The sequence below is a fragment of the Scyliorhinus torazame genome, chromosome 1, assembly GCF_047496885.1.
Source record: "Scyliorhinus torazame isolate Kashiwa2021f chromosome 1, sScyTor2.1, whole genome shotgun sequence".
NCBI lineage: Eukaryota > Metazoa > Chordata > Chondrichthyes > Carcharhiniformes > Scyliorhinidae > Scyliorhinus > Scyliorhinus torazame.
The window spans coordinates 137,151,987-137,175,393 of record NC_092707.1 but is presented as its reverse complement, the minus strand read 5'-3'; the positions used below and the strand labels follow the sequence as shown (position 1 = coordinate 137,175,393).

General features: G+C 50.4%; 1 protein-coding gene across 6 annotated transcripts in view; it reads right to left on the bottom strand.

The window, feature by feature from the left end:
* The window catches only part of LOC140413213 (nuclear receptor coactivator 7-like), a 193,891-nt gene that overhangs the window by 142,129 nt on the left and 28,355 nt on the right, over positions 1 to 23,407 (bottom strand). For 5 of the 6 annotated variants that reach the window (XM_072500890.1, XM_072500887.1, XM_072500886.1 and 2 more), the window contains one exon: positions 96 to 280. In XM_072500890.1, the coding sequence (XP_072356991.1) occupies positions 96 to 280 (185 nt within the window). Of the gene's footprint in view, positions 1 to 95; positions 281 to 23,407 lie in introns of those variants that run through there. The other variant, XM_072500891.1, reaches the window with a different exon arrangement.

Genomic DNA, 23,407 nt, shown 5'->3' with positions numbered 1-23,407 from the left:
GCTCTCATTAAAAAAAAATGCTGTAGTATACACCACAGATATAATGAACTCACACACATACACACGCACACATAAAATTAAATAGTAATATTTACCTATTGAATAGTATTGTTGAAGATCAGTATTCCGCATTCTTCCTGATGGATTCATTATTGATGGAGAATATGCAGCATTTAACACAGTGACATTCTTCCTGGAGGAGGCCATCTTGTTGTTTTTATGCTCATTCACTGGAGACTTTATTGAGATGGCTTTAGTCTGTTTAATTTTTTTCTTTAGCCTTAAGGAAACAAATTATGCTATTAAATTCTTATGGCAATCGTTGCCAATGTAACTACTCAACCCTCCAAATCCTAGCCTGTCTATGAGATAAAGGCATTCCACAAAGGGATTTTACAAGCTTTAATTCCCTGAAGGAAACTTAAAAGATCCACCCTCTGTAATTCCCGAAGCAGCTGTTGTGTTGGCTCTGCTGTTTTGAACAGTAAGGACACCATGTGGTAACAAGGTGTTCTTGCTGCTCGGGTGTTTAACAGTATCATAGAAGGGCAGGGACCTGGAATGGAGAAGAGAAAATAACTTAGTCTTTCTTATTTTTGGAAATATGAACATTTAAAAAAGAAGTTTTTCAAGTTGAAAATAATTTAAATGAAAATGTGAGCATAAATGCCATTCTGGGGCAGCACGGTGGTGCAGTAGTTAGCATTGCTGCCTCACGGAGCCGAGGTCCCAGGTTCGATCCCAGCTCTGGGTCACTGACCGTGTGGAGTTTGCACATTCTCCCAGTGTGTGATGAACGGTTACTGCCTTATCATCATGTAAGGTGATGTCCCCTTTAAGACCGGGCTTGGAACCCTGGGGACTCCGCCTCTGGCTCCGCCCATCTGGGAGCCATACATAAAGGGCTGCCTCATGGTCTGTAACAGTCAGCTCTTGTCTCTAGCTCTAGCATAGTTATTAGTCTAATAAAGCCTTCTTTACAGTTTAATCTCTAAGCGTCATTATTGAGGGTACCTCACAGTGTTTGCGTGGATTACGCCCCCACAACCCAATGATGTGCAGGGTACGTGGCTTGGCCACGCTAAATTTCCCCTTATTGGAAGAAATGAATTGGGCACTCTAAATTAAAAAAAAAAGTAAATGCCATTCTGCCTCAGGGAGGATTATTTCTCCACGCCCACTATCTTTTTTGTACGCTTTCACAGGATATGGGTGTCGTTGGCAAAGCCAGTATTGTTGCCCATCCCTACCTGTCATTGAACCTAAGCCATTTCAGAGGGCAGTTAAGTTGCTGTGGGTCTGGAGTCACATGTAGGCCAGACCAGGTAAGGATGGCAGATTTCCTTCCCTAAAGGACATTAGTAAACAAAATGGGATTTTATGACAATCAATGATAACTGCCATGTTAACCATTACTGAGATTATCTTTTATTCCAGATGTAATAACTGAATTCAGATTCCACCAGCTGCCATGGTGGGATTTGAACCTATGTCCATCAGACCATAAGACATAGGAGCTGAATTACAGCACTCGGCCCATCGAGTCTGCTCCGCCATTCAATCATGGCTGATATTTTCTCATACCTATTCTCCTGCCTTCTCCTCATAACCCCTGATCGCCTTATGTCCTCAGAGTACGAACCTCGGTCTTTGTATTATCAACCTAAGGATATTGCCACCATACCATCATCTCCCCCTAAGCTTTCACAAGGGTAAACTGTGCATCACAATTATAAATGTATTTATTATTAAAAACTTGAGATTTTAATCGACATTCATCCTTCAGCAATTCCAACAGGAACGCAGCTTAAAAAATCAAGGGCAAACATGATGGGTGGGACTTTTTAATCCCACCTGCCGTGGGAATGGTCCGGGGGGTGCGGGGGGGGGGGGAAATTTGACGGACCAGCAAAAGGTTTGTCGCAGGACTGGAAAAACCTGCCCAATACTGCATCAGCCCTGGGTGCAGAAAAGAAATCTTCCTCAATAAAATACATTTGCGACACACCTGTGGGAGAATCAGGTTGAGCAGGTTATATCTGACTCTCTAAATGGTCGTATGATTCAGTGTTTTGTGGTCACATGGGAATGAATTCATTCTGCTCTCTGAAAGGAAAATAGTTTAGCAAATGGTCTCAATGAAGATGGTGCAATATGTTAATTGACAAGGAATACTGCTACAACGTTCCAGAATCATTGTTAAACTAAGAGAATAAATAAAGTGATTCTAGCCCGTTATTGTAATTTCCTTTTTAAAAACCTGCTTTGATCCATTGCAGTCTTTCTGTCGTGGTTTGGTATAGATCATAGAATTCACAGTGCAGAAGGAGGCCATTTGGCCCATCGAGTCTGCACCAGCTCCTGGAAAGAGCACCCCACCCAACCGCACACCTCCACCCTATCCCCATAACCCAGCAACCCCACCCAACACTAAGGGCAATTTAGCATGGCCAATCCACCTAACCTGCACATCTTTGGACTGTGGGAGGAAACCGGAGCACCCGGAGGAAACCCACGCACACACGGGGAGAACGTACAACCTCCGCACAGGCAGTGACCCAAGCCGGGAATTGAACCTGGGACCCTGGAGCTATGAAGCAATTGTGCTAATCACTATGCTACCGTGCTGCCCACCTGAGTGGCTCCCTGGGCTATCCCAGAGGGCAGTTAACAAACAATTATTTGCTGTGGGTATGGAGTCAAATGTAGGCCAGACCAGGCAAGGACGGCAGAACCCTTTCCCTAAAGGACATCAGTGAATCAGGTGGGTTTTTTACGACAATCAGTGATAGTTCCATGATCACCATTTTTGAAATTAGTTTTCTGGCATGAGCCTGGGCTTCCTGATTACTAGTCCAGTGACATTATCACTACACCTGGGGCGAGATTCTCCGACCCCCCCCGCCGGCTCGGAGAAACGCCGGGGGCAGGCGTGAATCCCGCCCTCGCTGGTTGCCGAATTCTCCAGCACCGGAGATTCGGCGGTGGCGGGAATCGCGCCGCGCCAGTTGGCGGGCCCCCCCCCCCCCGCGATTCTCCGGCCCGGATGGGCCGAAGTCCCGCTGCTAGAATGCCTGTCCCGCCGGCGTGGATTAAACCACTTCTCTTACCAGCGGGACAAGGCGGCGCAGGCGGGCTCCAGGGTCCTGGGGGGGCGCGGGGCGATCTGGCCCCAGGGGGTGCCCCCACGGTGGCCTGGCCAGCGCTCTGGACCCACCGATCCGCCGGCGGGCCTGTGCCGTGGGGGCACTCTTTTCCTTCCGCCTTCGCCATGGTCTCCGCCATGGCGGAGGCGGAAGAGACTCCCTCCACAGCGCATGCGCGGGGATGCCGTGAGCGGCCGCTAACGCTCCCGCGCATGCGCCGCCCGGCAATGTCATTTCCGCGCCAGCTGGCGGGGCGGAAATCAGTCCGGCGCGGGCCTAGCCCCTCAAGGTTAGGACTCGGCCGGTCATGGGGCAGAGGATTCCGCACCTTTGGGGCAGCGCGATGCCTGACTGATTTGCGCCATTTTTGGCGCCGGTCGGCGGACATCGTGCCGATACCGTAGAATTTTGCCCCTGATTTCCCTGCTTGGCCTGGTGATGTTTTCTTTCAGGGACATACTGAATTCCTCGGTATGTCCCGCCCCATCTCCAACCCAGCCTGGGTCTGGCTGAAATTAAAAATTCACCAAAGAGAGAACCATAAGTGGCCACATTAATTGTGCATTCGCACTTTATCTCAGCACTTGAACGTATAAAATGTAGACTGACTCTTTAGTGCAGTACCAAGGAAGTACTGCATGCTCAGAGGTGCCATCTTTCAGACCGGTTGCTAAAATAAGACGCTGTCTGCTTTATGGGCATAAAGGATCCTATGGCACCTTTTGACGAAGAGCAGAATGGGCGCAATCTACTGGCCACACTGCCCCCAATAAATAGTGCACCACGGCGCAAAGTGGCCAGTAAATGATGGGAGACCCCACTCCCGGAATCTTACGCGATCTTGCGAGACGTCGCGATGTGAAGCCCGCCCATTGTGGGCAGGATCACTTTTTGGCAAATCAGCAGATTAGAGCGAGACAGCTCCAGGGTCCAGGTTCGATTCCCGGCTTGGGTCACTGTCTGTGCAGAGTCTGCATGTTCTCCCTGTGTCTGCATGAGTTTCTTCTGTGTGCTCCGGTTTCCTCCCAGTCCAAAGATGTGCAGGTTAGGTGGATTGACTAAATTGCCCTTAGTGTCCAAAAAATAAACGTTAGGTGGGGTTACTGGGATAGGTTGGAAGTATAGGCTTAAGTGGGGTGCTCTTTCCAGGGGCCAGTGCAGACCCGATGGGCCGAATCGCCACCTTCTGCACTGTAAATTCTATGATGTCGCAGTATAAAATAGACAGATACTATTTATTGATCAGTGTTGTCATGTGAGAGTACCTTTAAGAAATGGATGTTTAAGCAATGTACCCTGAAGAAATGGAGCTGATCATATTACTGAAGTGATGTCACAGGGTGGGGTGAGCTGAGCTCACTTCTGCTTTTGGTTTCAGTTTGAGGAGAAAGCTGGGAGTGTCTGTGTGTTTTGCTGAGAGCTGCAGGAAGAAAACACAGAGCTTGCTGAGAGCTGCAGGAAGAAACAGAGTTGATGTCTGCAGATCCAAAGACTATAAATATATTGAATGTAAGCTCATGTCTGTTTTTGAAGGTTGACGTCTTTTGGATGTTTAAAGGAACAGTTTGAAGGATTATTTAGTGTTGTAGTCTTTTGGGGTTATCTTTGAAGTAATGGGTGTTGAGATATTCAATGTTTGTTTTTAAAAGGTTAACTTGAGTTCATAGAATAAACATTGTTTTGTTTTAAAATCCATTTGTCCATAATTGCTGTATCACACCTGGAGAGTACGCCGTGTGCTTCCCACACCACAATCTATTAAAAGTTGTGGGTCGGTTGAACTCCATGAAACACTTTGGGGTTCTGTAAACCCGGACCCATAACAGTGTACTGACCACAAAATCTCAAGGACAGTAAATTCAAGAAATGAAACATTGGAAAATAGTTTCACAAAGTTTATAATTTTAAAAAATGTATTTTGATTTTTGGGAAACCCATTCATTTTTGAAAAAATGTATTTTATTACAAACATGAATCAAACAGGTTACAGCAAATAAACACCCCGGGAAACATACTTCCCAGCATCAACTATACAGTCTGTACAGATTTTGCCCATTTTTCACCCCCCCTCCCCCCCCCCCCCCCCCCCGCCCCGCGATGGACAGCCCCTCAAACACGGTCACAAACATCCCCCACCTTTTCCCAAACCCCCCTGCAGAGCCCTTAACTCATACTTTATCTTCTGTAACCACAGGAAGTCATACAGGTCACCCAACCAAGCCGCTACCCCCGCTGGCGGTGCCGACCGCCACTCCAGCAAAATTCGGCGCCATGAAATCAGAGAGCGAAGGCCACGCCATCGGCCTTCCTCCTTTCCATGAGCTCCAACTTCTTTGAAACTCCAAATATCGCCTCCTCCTCCTCCACTATCCTGGCTAAGACTGCGAACACTCTCGTACAGAATCTTCCCAATTTTTGCAACACCAAAATATGTGCACGTGATTCGCTGGCCACCGCCCACACCCATTTGTTACTGTTATGGGTCAGGGTTTAGAGAATACCAAAGTGCATCATGGAGTTCACCTGACCCACATCTTTTAATAGATTGTGGTATGGGGAGCACACGGCTCACTCTGCAGGTATGGTACAGCTGAAATGGACCAGTATTTTTAAAAACAAAACAATGTTTATTCTATGAACTCAAGTTAACCTTTTTGAAATAAACAGTGAATACCTTAGCAACCATTAATTCAAAGATAACCCCCAAAGAATACAACACTAAGTAATCTGTATGCTATCTTTTTGACTCCCAAAAGACTTAACAAACCTTTAAACAGAAGCACATCAGAGTTTACATTCAATACTGAAAACATTTATAATTCTGAATTCACCAAATGATTAAGAGATAGTCCTTCATGGCAGAGAGATCAACAGTACAGCTGCTTTGGCTGACTTCAGCAGCAGCACAATGAAAAACGAAACCAAAAAGACAGACACACCCAAGCTTTTCTCAAAGTGAAACTAAAAAGCAGAACCAGAGCTCAGCTCCACCCACACTCTGACATCACTGCAGTAACATGAGCAGCCAACCATTTCTTAAAGCGACATTCTCATGACAGTTATCCCCTGAAAGAACCCACTCATTCTCGCCCGAGTCATATGCACCCTGTGCACCACGTTAAACTGTATCAGGCTCATCCTTACACAAGAGGAGGTCTCATTTACACTACGCAGTGCCTCACTCCATACACCCCAATTGATCTCCCCTCCCAACTCCACTTCCCATTTCTCCTTGATCTTCACCACCCGCTCGCCTCCCTGCTCCCCCAGCCACTTGTATATATCCCCAATTCTTCCCTCCCCTTCCACATCCGGAAGCAGCAGTCGCTCCAGGAGGGTGTATCCCGGCAACCTAGGGAAACCCCTCCAGACCATTCGTGCAAAGTCCCGAACCTGCAGATACCTGAACTCACTCCCCCTCAGCAGCTCTACCCTCTCCCTTAGCTCCTCCAGACTGGTGAACCTTTCCTCCAAATACAGATCCCTCACCTTGACCAGCCCCACTTCCCTCCACCTCCTGTATACACTATCTATCCCCACCAGCTCAAACCCATGATTCTCGCACAGCGGCGTTACACCGACATCCCTTCCACCCTGAAATGCCTCCTCAACTGATTCCATATCTTCACCGTGGACTGCACCACTGGGCTCCCTGAATACCTACTCGGAGCCATTGGCAATGCTTCCATCACCATAGCCCTCAAACTAGACCCCTTACAAGATTCCTCCTCCATCCTAACCCACTCTACCCCTTCTCCTTCCCACCACCGCCGCATTGAACCACATTCATAACCCAACCCAGATGATATAAGTCATTGAATTGTCTTGTATTTTGTTTAGGAAAATACTTGAACGTTCCTTTACAGTCTGTGAAATTGCTTTGTAATCCTCAAGCAATTGTGACCAGTAAGCACACACTGCTGTGTTGCTGATTTTGCGAATGTCAAGCATTGCTGAAGGTTAGCTGGTAAAGATTTGTTTACTCAAATTCTGAAGAGACAGTTCTGAAAAGGCATTTTCGACTCTCCTCACTCAGCCTTGCCAATATAATGAGTTGTTTGTAAAGACAGTACAAAGCACTGTTTGTGCGACACAGACTCTTTTATCCACTTGGTTACATTGCTATGGGCTGTATGCTTCTCTGTGCACTCATTTGGCCAAAACAAAAACTAAATGCAGATATGATGCAGATTGCTGCTAAGTATTCACATCTAACCTTTGAGTATTAAATCACAAACTAAATAATAAAAAGTAAACAGTAGGGAGTACTTATAAGGCAGTAATCTAATCAAGAAGTTTGAATTGATATAAATGAAGTAGTTTATGTGTGTAATTTGAATTATGAGATTAGATTACACCATTGAAATTGCTCCTCTAGGCTCAACTATACTTTTTATGTGTTTTCTTTCTTTACCCTGAGCACAATTAATTTACATGGTGACTCATGCGGAGATGCCATTCTACGCAGCCTAAGGTCCTTACGAGCCTCAGTAAAGGTGTAATTGGTCACGTGCCAACCTAGGTGTCCGCAGGACACTCAAGCATGTGTCCAATTTATCTAACATTTAACAGCAGAGATTGGAGAATAAGTGGGGGAATAGAGGGTCTGGCGTGGGAGCCACCGCTGTTTGTCAGTCTAACACCCTCTCCCAATGCCTTACAGATATTGAACACTATGGCAGGGATGTTGGTCGCAGAGGGTGCCCGCGTGGAGCTGGTGCGACGCGATCAGACGCTGGAGACGGTGGCAGCAGCAGCAGCTTCTGCAGATGCTCGAGGCAGCGGCCCATCACTGTGAGGATCGGCCACCCATCAGGCCAGGGAGGGACCCAGAGGGGGAGTCCCGCAATGGACCAGGATGTACCGGTGCCATTGGTCATTCGAATAAATGAAGGACAGCGTTTGCCACAGGAGGCTCCGCCTCAACAAGGAGATGGTGCGACACCTGTGCCATATCCTCACGGACTTGGCATCACGTGCAGGAGGAGGACACCCGCTCCCGGTGAGCGTCAAGGTCACTGCAGCCCTGAACTTTTAAGCCATGTGATCATTCCAGGGCTCGAGCGGGGACCTGTGTGGCATCTCAAAGGCCATAGCCCATAGGTGTATCCGCCAGGTCACGAAGGCCATGTATGCTCGGGCGGAAGACTACATCATCTTTCACATGGACCGAGACCAGCAAGATGCCCGGGCAGCAGGTTTCTCTGGCATCGCCGGGATGCCCCAAGTCCAGGGGGTCATAGATGTTATGCATGTTGCCCTGCGCTTACTGGGCCATCTTGGTGTGCCCAATGTTAACCGAAAGGGTTTCCACTCCCTGAACATACAACTGTTTGCGACCACCAGATGAAGATAATGCTCGTGTGTGCCCGCTTCCCGGGGAGTGTGCACGACAGCTACATCCTGTGGCAGTCGGTCATCCCTGCCCTCTTCGAGGAGCACCCCAGGATGAGTGGCTGGCGATTGGGGGATAAGGGGCATCCGCTGAGGACCTGGCTAATGATGCCAGTCCAGAGGCTGGACACCGAACCGGAGATCCGGTACAATGAGGGCCATGCGGCCACCCGGGCTGTGATTGAGCAGTGCCTCGGACTCCTCACGATGTGGTTCCGATGTCTCGACCGCTCCAGTGGTGCCCTCCAGTACACCCCCTGGAGGGTCGGCCACTTTGTTGTGGTCTGCTGTGTCCTCCACAACCTGGCACAGCAGCGGGTCGACGAGCTGGAGGTTGGTGACAGGGAATATGTGGCCACCTCAGAGGAGGGGGACGAGGATGAGGACGACAAGGATGATGATGATTTGATTTATTATTGTCACATGTATTAGTATACAGTGAAAAGTATTGTTTCTTGCATGCTATACAGACAACGCATACCGTACATGGGGAAGGAAGGAGAGACTACAGAATGTAATGTTACAGTCATAACTGGGATGTAGAGAAAAGATCAACTTAGTACGAGGTAGGTCCATTCAAAAATCTGATGGCAGTCGGGAAGAAGCTGTTCTTAAGTCGATTGGTACGTGACCTCAAACTTGTGTATCTTTTACCTAACGGAAGAAGGTGGAAGCGAGTATGTCCGGGGTGCGTGGGGTCCTTAATTATGCTGGTTGCCTTTCCGAGGCAGCAGGAATTATAGACAGTCAATGGATGGGAGACTGGTTTGCGAGATGGACTGGGCTACATTCACAACCTTTTGTAGTGTATAAGTACAGTAGGGGGCTGAGGACACAGCCTTGTGGGGCACCAGTGTTGAGGATGATGATGGAGGAGGTATTGTTGCCTATCCTTACTGATTGTGGCCTATGGGTTAGGAAGTTCAGGATTCAGTCGCAGAGGGAGGAGTCGAGGCCCAGGCCACGGAGTTTGCAGATGAGCGTTGTAGGAATAATAGTGTTGAAGGCTGAGCTGTAGTCAATAAATAGGAGTCTGACATAGGTGTCTTTGTTATCTTGGTGTTCGAGTGTTGAGTGCAGGGCCAGGGAGATGGCGCCAGCTGTGGAACCTTTGCAGCGGTAGGCGAACTGTAGTGGATCAAGGCAATCCGGGAGGCTGGAGTTGATTAGTGCCATGACTAACCTTTCGAAGCACTTCATAATGATGGATGTCAGAGCCACTGGACGATAGTCATTAAGCTGCTTGGCTTTTCTTTGGTACAGGGATAATGGTCATCTTCTTGAAGCAGATAGGGACCTCAGATTGTTTTTTAAATAAATATGTTTATTCAAATTTTCCAACAAAATTTTTAACAAACCTCCCCCCCCCCCAATAACAAAAAGAAAGAAACACAAACACAAGTCAAAAATTATACAAAACTTTTACATTGGGTTTCCCCATATACAGTAGCCCCCCCATATGACATTCAAAGGTACCCGTAGGGAAGCCCCCCCCCACCCACCCGAATTCCCCCCCCCGAAAGAGACCCCCCAACCCTTGGGTTTCTGCTGCTGACCTCCTCCTAACACTCTGCGAGATAGTCCAGGAACGGTTGCCACCGCCTGAAGAACCCCTGCACAGACCCTCGTAAGGCAAACTTGATCTTCTCCAGCTTAATGAACCCTGCCATGTCATTTATCCAGGCTTCCACACTGGGGGGCTTCGCATCCTTCCATCATAGCAAGATCCTCCGCCGGGCTACCAGGGACGCGAAGGCCAGGATATCGGCCTCTTTCGCCTCCTGCACTCCCGGCTCGTCCGTTACCCCAAATAGTGCCAACCCCCAACTCGGCTTGACCTGGACTTTCACCACCTTGGACATAGTCCTCGTGAAACCCCTCCAGAACCCATCCAGTGCCGGGCACGGCCAGAACATGTGGACGTGATTCGCCGGGCATCCCGAGCACCTCCCACATCTATCCTCCACCCCAAAGAACCTACTCAACCTCACCCCTGTCATATGCGCCCTGTGAATAACCTTGAATTGTATTAGGCTGAGTCTGGCGCAAGAGGAGGAAGAATTAACCCTACTCAGGGCATCAGCCCACCGACTGGACTCGTGGTGTACCTTGTCGGCGAGAGTGGCAGCGGGCCGTCACCAGCACCCTCAGGCTCGTGCCCACACAGGACGCCATCTGCAACCTCTTCCACGCCGCCCTCTCTTCCTCCATTACACACTTACGGATCATCCCCACATTGGCAGCCCAATAATAGTCGCACAAATTCGGCAGAGCCAGCCCTCCCTGTCCCTACTACGCTCCAGAAACACCCTCTTTACCCTCGGGGTCTTATTTGCCCACACGAAACCCATGATACTCCTACCTACCCATTTGAAAAAGGCCTTGGGAATCATAATGGGAAGGCACTGGAACACAAAGAGAAACCTCGGGAGGACCATCATTTTAACCGACTGTACCCTGCCCGCTAGCGAGAGTGGCAGCACATCCCATCTTGTGAAATCCTCCTCCATCTGCTCCACCAACCGTGTCAAATTGAGTTTGTGCAGGGCTCCCCAACTCCCAGCCACCTGGATCCCCAAGTATCAAAAGCTCCTTTTCGCCCTCTTCATCGGTGCGCAAGGGACTTATGGGAGGTAAGTTTTTACTTTAAAAACACTTACCTTTGCAGGAGCAGCACTTTGGATTTCGGCGGGAGCGGTGCGCAACGGACTTCTGGAGGTAAGTTTTTACTTTAAAAACACTTACCTTTGCAGGAGCAGCACTTTGGATTTCGGCGGGAGCGGTGCGCAAGGGACTTCTGGGAGGTAGGTTTTTACTTTAAAAACACTTACCTGGTCCCGTTTCTGTTCTTCTTTTCTGTTTTTTTTAAGGGGTAATTTAGCGAGGCCAATCCACCTACCCTGCACATCATTTGGGTTGTGGGGGTGAGACTCACACAGACACGGGGAGAATGTGCAAACTACACACAGACAGTGACCGAGGACCGAGTGACAGATGGCCCAGGGGGTGGCGATCCGCAAGGCTCGACAAAAGATCTCCGATAACGAGGACGAGACCTTAGGCCTGGCGGTAAAGGTGGAGGCGCACAGGGCGCTCCACAAGAAATGGCAGGAGCGGTTCGAGGAGATGGAGAATCAGTCGAGGCAGAAGAATCAGCGGATTCTGGGCTTCCCAGAGGGGCTGGACGTGGGGGTCGATGTGGTCACCATGTTGAACTCGCTGATGGGAGCGGGGTCCCTCCAGGGGCCCCCCCGGGAGCTGGAAGGGGCCCATAGAGTGCTGGCGAGGAGGCCCAAGGCTAACGAGCCTCCGCGGGCGGTGCTGGTGAGGTTCCATCGGTTCGTTGATCGGGACTGTGTGCTCAGGTGGGCCAAGAAGGATAGGAGCAGCAGGTGGGAGAACGCGGAGGTTCTAATATATCAGGACTGGAGGTGGCGAAGAGGAGGGCCGGGTACAATCGAGCGAAGGCGGTGCTGCATAGGAAGGGGGTGAAGTTTGGCATGTTGCAGCCGGCGCAACTGTGGGTTACCTACAAGGACCGGCACCATTATTTTGAGTCTCCGAAGGAGGTGTGGGCCTTTGTTCAGGACGAGACGTTGGACACAGATGGAGGGTCGGGTTGGGCGTTTGGGGACTGCGGTTGATATGTTAATTTTTTTTTGAGGGGGGGGGCCTTTGCTTTGCTCCTGGTTTCTTTTTCTCTGTGTTTTTTTCTTTCGGGTTGGTGAGGGTGGTTGGGGCGGGTTGGGCACTGTTTTGGTTGGGTTGGTCGGGGGGGCTCTTGGAGGGGGGGAGGTAAACGGAACAGGGGTGGTGGCCGGCGGTGAGATGGGGCCCCGCGGGGGAGGGGGAGGCCCGAGTCGGGGGTAAGGGGACTGGGCCTGTAAAAGGAGCTGCGTCAGAGGTGGCGGGGCCGGGTTGGTGGAAAGCGCGGGCTTTTCCCCGTGCTCAAGACTGGAGGGGGTGGGTTTTATGCGGCGTATGTTGGGTCGGATCCCAGACTTGGAAGTGGGGGGCCTGATAATGGGGGGATACTTTAACACGGTGTTGGATCCGGCACTGGATCGCTCCAGGTCGAGGACGGGTAGGAAGCCGGCGGCAGCTAGAGTGCTGAGGGGGTTTATGGACCAGATGGGAGGGGTGGACCCTTGGAGATTTGCCAGGCCGGGGGCTAGGGAATTTTCATTCTTCTCACATGTCCATAAGGCTTATTCCCGAATCGACTTTTTCATTTTGAGTAGGGCGCTGATAGCGAGAGTAGAGGATACTGAGTATTCGGCAATAGCCATTTCAGACCATGCCCCGCATTGGGTGGACGTGGAGATGGGGGAGGAGAGGGACCAGCGCCCGTTGTGGCGCTTGGTGGTGGGGCTGTTGGCAGACGAGGAGGTGAGCGAGCGGGTCCGAGGAAGTATAGAGAGGTACTTGGAGACCAACGACAATTGGGAGGTCCGAGTGGGGATGGTATGGGAGGTGCTGAAGGCGGTGGTGAGGGGAGTGCTGATCTCCATTAGGGCCCATAAGGAGCGGGGGGAGAGGCTGGTGGGGGAGATGGTGAGGGTAGACAGGAAGTATGCGGAGGTGCCCGAGGAAGGATTGTTGAGGAAGAGGCGCAGCCTCCGGGCCGAATTCAACCTGGTGACCACCAGGAAGGCAGAGGCGCAGTGGAGGAAGGTCCAGGTGGCGATTTACGAATATGGGGAAAAGGCAAGCCGGATGCTGCCACATCAGCTTCGGAAGCGGGACGCAGCTAGGGAGATCGGGGGAGTTAAGGACAGGGGAGGGAGTGTGGTGCGGAGTGGGGTTGTCATCAATGGGGTCGGCATCAATGGAGTCTTCAGGGACTTTTACGAGGAATTGTACCGATCCGAGCCCCCGAGAGAGGAGGGAGGGACGGGCCGCTTCCTGGACCAATTGAGGTTTCCAAAGGTGGAAGAGGGACTGGTGGCGGGATTGGAGGCCCTGATTGGGCTGGAGGAGCTGACCAAAGGGGTAGGAAGCATGCAGGCGGGGAAGGCACCGGGGCCGGACGGTTTCCCGGTCGAATTCTATAAAAAATATATGGACCTGTTGGGCCCGTTTCTAGTCAGGACCTTCAATGAGGCATGGGAGGGGGGGGGCTTTGCCCCCGACGATGTCCCGGGCACTGATCTCCTTGATCCTGAAGCGGGACAAGGATCCCCTGCAGTGTGGGTCTTACAGACCTATTTCGTTGCTAAAGGTAGCTGCCAAGGTGCTGGCGAAGGTCTTAGCCACAAGGATTGAGGATTGTGTGCCGCAGATCATCCATCAAGACCAGACGGGGTTTGTGAAGGGGAGACAGTTGAACCCAAATGTGCGGAGGCTTTTGAACGTTATCATAATGCCGGCGAGGGAGGGGGAGGCGGAGATAGTGGTGGCGATGGCCGCTGAGAAAGCCTTCGATAGGGTAGAGTGGGGGTACCTGTGGGAGGTGCTGAAGAGGTTCGGGTTTGGGCAGGGGTTTGTCAGGTGGGTTAGGCTGTTGTATGAGGTCCCGATGGCGAGTGTGGCCACAAACAGGAGGAGGTCCGAGTACTTTCGGTTGCACCGAGGGACGAGGCAGGGGTGTCCCCTGTCCCCCTGCTCTTCGCACTGGCGATTGAACCCCTGGCTATGGCACTGAGGGAGTCAAGGAACTGGAAGGGGTTGGTGCGGGGTGGGGAGGAGAATAGGGTGTCGCTCTATGCGGACGACCTGCTGCTGTATGTGGCGGACCAGGTGGGGGGAATGCCGGAGGTAATGAGGATTCTTAGGGAATTCGGGGACTTTTAGGTGTACAAGCTCAACATGGGGAAGAGCGAGCTGTTCGTGGTTCACCCAGGGGACCAGGAGAGAGGGATTGGCGAGCTCCACTAAAAAGGGCGGAGAGGAGCTTCAGGTATTTGGGGGTCCAGGTGGTCAGGAGCTGGGGGGCCCTGCATAGGCTTAATTTTCGAAGGCTGGTGGAGCAAATGGAGGAGGAGTTCAAGAGGTGGGACGCGTTGCCGCTGTCCTTGGCGGGTAGGGTACAGTCAATCAAAATGACGGTGCTCCCAAGGTTTTTGTTCCTGTTCCAGTGCTGCCCCGTGTTTATCCCGAAGGCTTTTTTTAGGCGGGTTAACAGGAGTATAATGGGGTTTGTGTGGGCGCGAGGGACTCGGAGTGTGAGAAGGGTGTTCCTGGAGCGGAGTAGAGATAGAGGGGGACTGGCGCTGCCCAACCTCTGTGGGTACTACTGGGCCTCGGCGTGGACCCCAATACGGGGGAACCAGCGGTTCGCCCCGGGAGAGCAGGTGGAGGGTTTTCAGAGTGGCACAGGGCAGGGATACGAAGGTTGGGGGACCTGTTTGTGGACGGGAAGTTGGCGAGCCTGGGTGAGCTGGAGGAGAAGTACGGGCTCCCCCCTGGGAACACCTTCAGGTAATTACAGGTAAGGGCGTTTGCCAGACGGCAGGTGGTGGAATTCCCGCGGCTACTGCGACACACAGTACAGAACAGGGTGCTCTCGGGGGGGTGCGTGGGAGTGGGGAAAATCTTGGAAACGTACCAGGTGATGCAGGAGGAGGAGGAGGCCTCGGTGGTGGAGGTGAAAAGTAAGTGGGAGGAGGAGTTGGGAGAGGAGATTGAGGAAGGGGCGTGGGCAGATGCCCTAGGGAGGGTGAACTCTTCCTCATCGTGCGCAAGGCTCAGCCTCATACAGTTTAAGGTGCTGCACAGGGCACACATGACCGGGACAAGGATGAGCCGGTTTTTTGGGGGTGAGGACAGGTGTGTTAGGTGCTCAGGGAGCCCAGCAAATCACACCCATATGTTCTGTGCATGCCCAGCGCTGGAGGAATTTTGGAAGGGCGTAGCGAGGACGGTGTCGAGGGTGGTAGGGTCCAGGGTCAAACCGGGCTGGGGGCTCACAATATTTGGGGTGGCAGAGGAGCCGGGAGTGCAGGAGGTGAAAGAGGCCGGTATTCTGGCCTTTGCGTCCCTGGTAGCCTGGCGAAGGATTCTTCTTCAGTGGAAAGATGCGAGGCCCCCAAGTGTGGAATCCTGGATCAGCGATATGGCAGGGTTCATTAAATTGTAGAGAGTGAAATTCGCCTTGAGAGGGTCGGTACAAGGGTTCTTTAGGCGGTGGTAACCGTTCTTAGACTTCCTGGCAGAACGGTAGACATTGGTCAATGGCAGCAGCAACTTGGGGTGGGGGGGGGGGGGGTTATTTTACTTCTGTTTTTGTTATTTACACTGGAGGATCTGAGGGGGTGTATATACCAGTTGTGTTAAGTCGGGGTGTTAATGTTAATTTATTATTTATGTACGGGGGGAGGGGGGAGGGAGGGTCGCTTTTCTAGACCATGTTTTGTACTTAATCCTGTTGGGTTCCTTTTTCATTTTGTTCTTGATATTTTATGAAAACCTTAATAAAAATTATTTTTTTAAAAACTGATGGAAGTCGACACTGGAGCATCCGTATCAGTGATCGGGGGAACAGTATTCAATAAAATTCGCACTGGACTCCAACCTTTATTCCTAACCAGGACATCGGCAAAACTGAGGACATACACAGGGGAACCGCTGAGAGTGTTGGGCACAACGCATGCAACTGTGGCTTATGGAGAGCAACTGGTTAAGCTGCCTTTCATGGTAGTGAAAGGTGTGGGCCAAGCTTATTGGGACGAAACAGGCGAAAAGAGATCCAGCTGGATTAGGTAAACATTTTCCAGCCGGAAAATGGTCGCCTAAGTGAACTGTACAGATGCCCAGCGGTTTTCCGAGAAGGGCTCGGAACAATAAAGGGAGAAAAGGCAACATTGCATGTAGATCCAGAGGCAGTCCCAAAATTCTACAAGGCCTGACCAGTACCTTTCGCGTTAAGGCAGAAGGTCGATATGGAAATAAAAATTGGAGCGTGAGGGAATAATAAAACCGGTCCAGTTTGCAGAGTGGGCGGCACCCGTGGTGCCTATCCTTAAGCCGGACAGCTCGGTCTGCCTTTGTGGAGATTTCAAACAAACGATTAATCGTTACTCATAACTGGACAAGTACCCAATTCCCCAGATTGAGGATTTGTATGCAAAGCTGGCTGGAGGACTCCTATTCTCAAAGCTGGATATGAGTCACGCATATCTACAGCTGAAGCTGGACGAAGAGTCCCAAAAATCCTCAACGATAACCACCCTGAAGGGCCTTTTTCAGTGCACAAGATTACCCTTCGGGGTATCGTCAGCTTGTGCAATATTCCAGAGGACAATGGAGAATATATTGCAAGGACTACCATAAGTCGCCATTTACCTGGACAATGTCCTCATTACAGGAAAAACAAAGGCAGAACACCTGCAAAACCTGGAGGAAATCCTTCGGAGGTTTTCAGCAGAAGGCGTGCGCCTAAAGAGGGAGAAATGTGTTTTCCTAGTACCTCAAGTAACCTATCTGGGGTACAAGGTTGACAAAGCAGGGCTACAACCTTTGGAGGGTCGGGTGAGGGCGATTAAAGATGCCCTGGCCCCCACCCCAATCCAGGTGTTAAGGTCTTTTTTAGGACTGGTGACATATTATGGAAAGTTCATATGGAACAGAGCTTCCATCTTGGACCCCCTACACCAATTACTAAAAATGGGGCAAGCCTGGGAGTGGTCCGCCCACCAAGACACGCCTTTCAAGAAGATAAAAGAACAGCTTTCCTCAGAGAACGGCTTGGCACACTACGACCCCAGGAAAGAGTTGGTGTTCACGTGCGATGCGTCTCCATATGGCGTTGGTGCAGTTTTGGCACACAGAGGGCAAAGCGGACAGGAACAACTTATAGCGTTTGCTTCCAGGACGAAGGCAGCAGCAGAACGAAAGTACGGCCAAATTGAAAAGAAAGAACTGACTGTGATCTTTGCTGTGAAGAAATTTCACCAGTACTTGTATGGGCGGAAATTCACTATAATTACAGACCACAAGCCATTGCTGGGTTTGTTGAAAGAAGACAAAGCAATACCACCAAAAGCTTCGGCCCGGATCCAACGCTGGGCCCTACTACTGGCGGCATAGCAATATCAACTGGAGCATCGGCCAGGAACCCGGGTGGCAAATGCCGATGCACAAAGCAGGCTGCCATTACTGGACGCCCCGCCATTAGTACCCAAAATAGAGGAAGCGGTAATGACGTTACATTTCCTGGGCATCCTTCTACTGGCCGTACAAAACATTTGTTTATGGACACAAAGGGACCCGGTTTTATCAAAAATAAAACATATGGTGTAACTGGGGAGATGGAAAGACCGGTCCAGGTGGAATTCCACCATTACTGGAGCAGAAGAGAGCAGATCACTGTGGAAGACGGGCTCCTGCTATGGGGGACTCGAGGAATAGTTCCAAGTCAAGGTCGTCGAACCATACTGGCTGAACTACATCATGGGCACCCTGGAGTATCAAAAATGAAGATGCTGGCCAGAAGCTATGTCGGGTGGCCAGGCCTGGACACAGACATAGCGGCATTGGTAGGTCGGTGCCAAGAATGCCAACCAGGGCAGAAGGTGCAGCCCCGCTGCACCCATGGGAATGGCCAGGTAGCTCGCGACTTCATGTCGATTTTGCAGGCCCATTTATGGGTTCAATGTATTTTAGAATAGTAGATTCCCATTCCAAATGGCTGGACGTCTACAAAATGAACTCTACAAATTCAACAACTACCATTGAAAAACTCCGCATCTTGATCGCAACTCATGGTATCCCGGAGGTGTTAGTCTCAGATAATGGATCGGTTTTCACCAGCCAGGACTTCACTAAACTTATGAAGTCATATGGCATTCGGCATACAAGGACGGCACCATACCAACCGGCATCGAATGGTTTGGCGTAGAGAGCCGTCCAGATCTTAAAGGTCGGGTTGAAGAAACAGTCAGCAGCATCATTGGACACCAAACTATCGCGCTGACTATTTGACTACAGAATAACCCGCCACAACGGGAATAGCACCGGCAGAACTACTCAAGGGCAGACAACCCCAAATCCGGCTGAGTCTACTATTCCCGAATTTAGATGGCAGAATAGAGCGACACCAAGAGGCCCAATGCAGGGGCCACGAGAAAGGCAGTTCAACACGGGAGAAAAGGTATGGGTCAGAAATTATGCGAATGGCCCCACATGGGTAGCAGGAACAGTCAAGGCCAGGACAGGACCTGTGTCATTTGAGATACGCGTGGGAAAACATGTAATAAAGAAACACCTGGACCAGGTGCGGGCCTCAGATCCGTTTCATCCTCCGGAGCTGACTCAGAGCAGCATACCAAGGATCATGGAGAGTCCTCCCCGACAAACTATTCATGCCCCTCCGACACAACTGGTGAGGACATCAGACTTGGATATGGACACTGTGGATGATGCCGCAGCTGTACCCCTGCCGGCGGAGGACAGGGGAGAACCGCCCCTCAGGCGTCACATCGGAAAAGCCTAGCCGTTATACCCCCCCTACGTCAGAGGCCGAAGTGGAGGAGCCGGACCCGGCGCAAAAACGAAGCAGGAGACCCGTGAGTCACGAGGACCATGGGTGCTCCTTGGACTTTGGGGGGGGGGGGGGGGGGGGGGGGGGGTGTAATGACTTAGGCCAGGCCTTTGAGATTGGCCAATTAGAATAAGAGTTCCCTGATTCGTGGCCCAATCAGGGAACCCCTTTCTGTGTATATAACAGGGAGCGTCAGATCCTCTGCACTCCCGGTGTAGACAGCAGACTGAATGGTCATGGTTGTTCAGCTGCTGGGTTTGTAAATAAAAAGTAATTCTGGTGACGGGACGTCTGCCTCCGTGGACATATTACTGGAGGCAACTCCGCCAGCATTTTAAGTTGGGGGCAGCTTCAAGGCTGCCTCCCATTTGTGCTAACCACCTGTTTGAGCCGGCATGGTTAGATGAACATTAGGTGCAGGGACAGAGAGTTCTGGAGAGAGTGGGGGATTTATTTTGGAGGGACCGTTTACCAGCCTGGAGGAGCTGAAGGACAAATTTGAGCTTTAGGGTTTGGACATATTTAGGTACCTCCAGGTGTGGAGCTTTGTGAAGAGGTTTTTTTCATATTTCCCGGTGGTGCCGCCATTTTCCTGATTGGAGAGTACTCTCTCCAGTTTGGGGTCGGAGGAGGGCAGTACGTCCAGCATGTATGAACGGGGAAGAGTTGAGTTCAGTGGAGGGGGTGAAAGCTAAATGGGTGAAGGGGTTGGGGCCAATACTGGAGGAGGAGGTGTGGAGTGAGGGGCTGCAGAAGGTGAATGCTATGTCGTCATGTGTGAGACAGCCTTATCCAGCTAAAGGTAGTATTTTGAACGCACCTCACTTACGCTAGGATGAGTTTTATTTGAGAGGGGCGGAGGATAGGTGCGAGTGCTGTTCAAAGAGGCCCGCACACCACACACACATGTTCTGGTCCTGCTCCAAGCTGGTGGGTTTCTGGAGGTCCTTTTTCGATACATGAGATTGAGCCCTGCCCCCTGGTGGCTATATTTGGGGTTACGAATATGCCCGAGCTGCGGATGAGTGCGGGGACGGATGTCCTGGCCTTCGCCTCATTGGTGGCGCGGAGGTGGATTCTGTTGGGCTAGAGGTTGGCAACACTGCCAAGTGCTTTGGCGTGGCTAGGGGATTTGATGAAGTTTTTGCACTTCAAGAAGGTCAATTGAGCGGTTCTACCAGAGTTGGCGGCCCTTTATATTGTATTTCAGAGAATTGGTCACTGTTAGCTGATTGGGCGGTGGGGGGGGGAATGAGTAGCTGGGAGGTTTCTTTTCTTTTTTGTCTTTGTTGTTTGACAGGTTGGAAGGCGGTGGCAGGTGGAATTTGTATGGGATTGGTGTTTGTATATTTTGTATAAAATGTAACAAACATTTCCCCCCATCTTCAAGAAAGGAGAGAAAGCGGGCCGTGGGAACTACAGGGGATTCTCCCTACTCTCTTATCGCTGGGAAGATCATCGCCCGAGTTCTCGCTGGCTGGCTTCTCACAGTCTCTGAAGATTCCTTCCAGAAAGCCAGTGTGGCATCCGACCAAACAGTGCAACAGTGGACATGATTTTCACTGCTCAGCAACTTCAAGAGAAATGCCAGGAGCCACATCAACCGTTCTAAAAGGCCTTCATCAGGCTGGGCAAGCTTTTGATTTAGTCAATCAGGAAATGCTGTACAAGACCCTGTCAAAGGCTGGCTGTTCAGAAAAATTCAATAACATCCTCCGACTACTCCATGACAAGATTTCGGTGACAGTCCTCACCAACAGAAAAAAGACAGAAACCTTTGAGGTCAAGACTGGAGTCAAGTTAGGATGTTTCATCGCCCCCGCCCTTTTCTCCATCACCACTGTTATGAATGTAGTAATTTCAGACATATTATGTTGTATGTCTGTACAGGTTAAAAGCCATGACTGCTGCTGTGATGTTTAATAAAATCCTGGTTTACAAGACCAGCAAACACTGGCTACAGAGGTGCAATTAAAGCATTGTAAAATTGAAATCATCATTCATTTCAACCATGTATATTGTTTACATAAAGTAGGGCAAATGGAATTGTGTTCATATAAAGAAGGCTCTGTTGGGAGTAGATATAGTGACATTGGGCTAAATATACCAGGACGTGACGAGGCGGTTAAATCCTGTGAGAGGCTTCTCGCAGGATTTGAGACATTTGGACTCCATGTGAGATCTAACGAGATTTTGCGACCTGGATCTTGCCCTCAATGGGTGAGATCAAGATTTGCATATTTAAATGAGCAGTTATGTTCAGTTAAATATGTCTGCGCCGGAGTCTCCCAAGGCCCGGGATCGAACGCCCGCGCCTGGGAGACTTCGCCGTAGTGCTGCTTAGCACTGGTCCGCACAAACGTGGACCAGGCCTAACTGCATATGTGGGGGGGGGGGGGGGGGGGTGGTCCTCCAAGGACATCGGAGACCACTGGGTGGTTGGGCTCTGGGCAGGGTGGTATCCTGGCACTCCCGCTGCCACCTGGACACCCTGGAAGTGCTGCCCTAGCACTAGGAAGGGCACGAGGAATGGTGCCAAGCTGGCAGTGCCTAGGTTCCCACGTGCTAGGATGGCATTGCTGGGCATCGGGGATGCCCTGCCCTTATGAGGTGGATGAAAGGGGGGGGCTTGAGGAGCCCCTAAAAAGTAAGTTGGGGTGTTGAGGGGGGTTTGGAGGGTCGGGAGATCGGGGCGGCGTTTAAAAATGGCTCCCTGATTTTTTTCCTGCTCTGACGAGGTCAAATGAAGGTAAGTGCAGCCGTAAGATGATATAGTTAATGGGAGGAGCCAGGGGCTGAAGCAGCCAGGTGTTGAGTTTTGATCTGTCTGTGAATAGACTAGCACTCTCTCTCAAAACAGTTTAGATTAAAAAATTTGCCTGTGAACTGAACAGCAGTTTCTGGAAAGGCTGGCAGATTAAATAGTAATTTGACACAGGCAAGATTCTGCAAGCTGGTTCCTGAAATCTCTCTCTCTCAAAGTGCTTTATCCAAGACATCTCTTTACAGCAAGTATTCCTGGGTTGGCTAACTTTATTTAAAAGTGGGCTTTGACCTGAGGTGGGTTTTGTTTGAGTGGAGATAAAGGATAGCAGTTAGGAATGAGTGTTTCAACTCATTGTTAACCATTGTTTAACTGGTAATTGTAGGTAATTGTAAGCTACTTTCCTGTATAATGTTAAAGTTATTTTAATCCTGTGTAACAATGTTTGTTTCAATATACCATATTCCTATCTGTGTGTGGAATCACTCCTGAAGTGAGGCATCCTTTCCTTACAAATAAAATAAAATATTGGGGTTTCAGTCCAGCTCCGAGCAACTGTTGGGGTCCAGTCCGGGATCGCACTACTACCATCTTTCCCCTTGACAAGAACAAGCTTCCCAGTTGAATGGACACGTCCAAGAAGCAAGTGACACTGACGTCGCTCGTGGAATGTTAGTATGCGGTTGACATCACCATCTCCACTCTCTCAGAAGAGAATCTTCAAACCATGTTTGACACCTTAGCGGAAGCTTACCGAAGAATCAGTCTCAGCCTCAACAAGACTCAAATACTTTACTAACCTGCCCCAGGGCAAGATCCAGTCTATCCCTCTCTCAAAGTCAATGGAGAAGCTCGATCAAACGTGGAACAGTTCCTCTAAGTGGGGAGCCACCTCTCATCTAAGGCTGATATCAATGCAGAGATCCAACATCGTATCAATCCGCGATCGGCTCTTTCTGACGCCTAAGGATGAGAGTCTTTGACGACCGCAACATCTGTGCTGACACCAGTACCCTTGTGTACAAGGCAGTCATTCTCCCAATTCTTCTATACGGCTTCATAATGGCATCAGCTAGGAGAAAAGGCTTGCAAACATCAGGGTCTTTGAAGTGGCCATGGGCTGGCCATGTGCTTATGATGTCAGAGTCTTGACTGCCAAAGCAAATCTTCTTCGCCCAGCTCAAGGAAGGCTCCCAAACAAGAGTTGGACAAAGGAAGCTCTTTAAAAACAGCCTGAAGGCTTACGTCAAAAAATCCAACACAGAGTCAACACCTGGGAGACCCTTGCTCAGAAGAGACCTAATTAGAGGAACCTATTGAGTGAAGGAACACAATTCTTTAATGACACATGACATCAAGAGTAGGCCCAGAAAAACAGCCTGAGAAATGAATACCAGTGATCTAGAGTCCAAGGGCCCATCCCACCTCCTGGAAACCCCTGCCAAGTGTGCGGTCGAAGATGCAATTCTAGGATCGGGCTCATCAGCCATGCAAGAACCCACAGAACCCATGACCAGAAACACCGAGTTTTTTAGGTGGACAATCATACTCATTTGCGAGTAATCGCCAAAGAAGAAAAAAAATGTAATAACTGTCTGCTTTCTTTACAATTATAGTGGTATC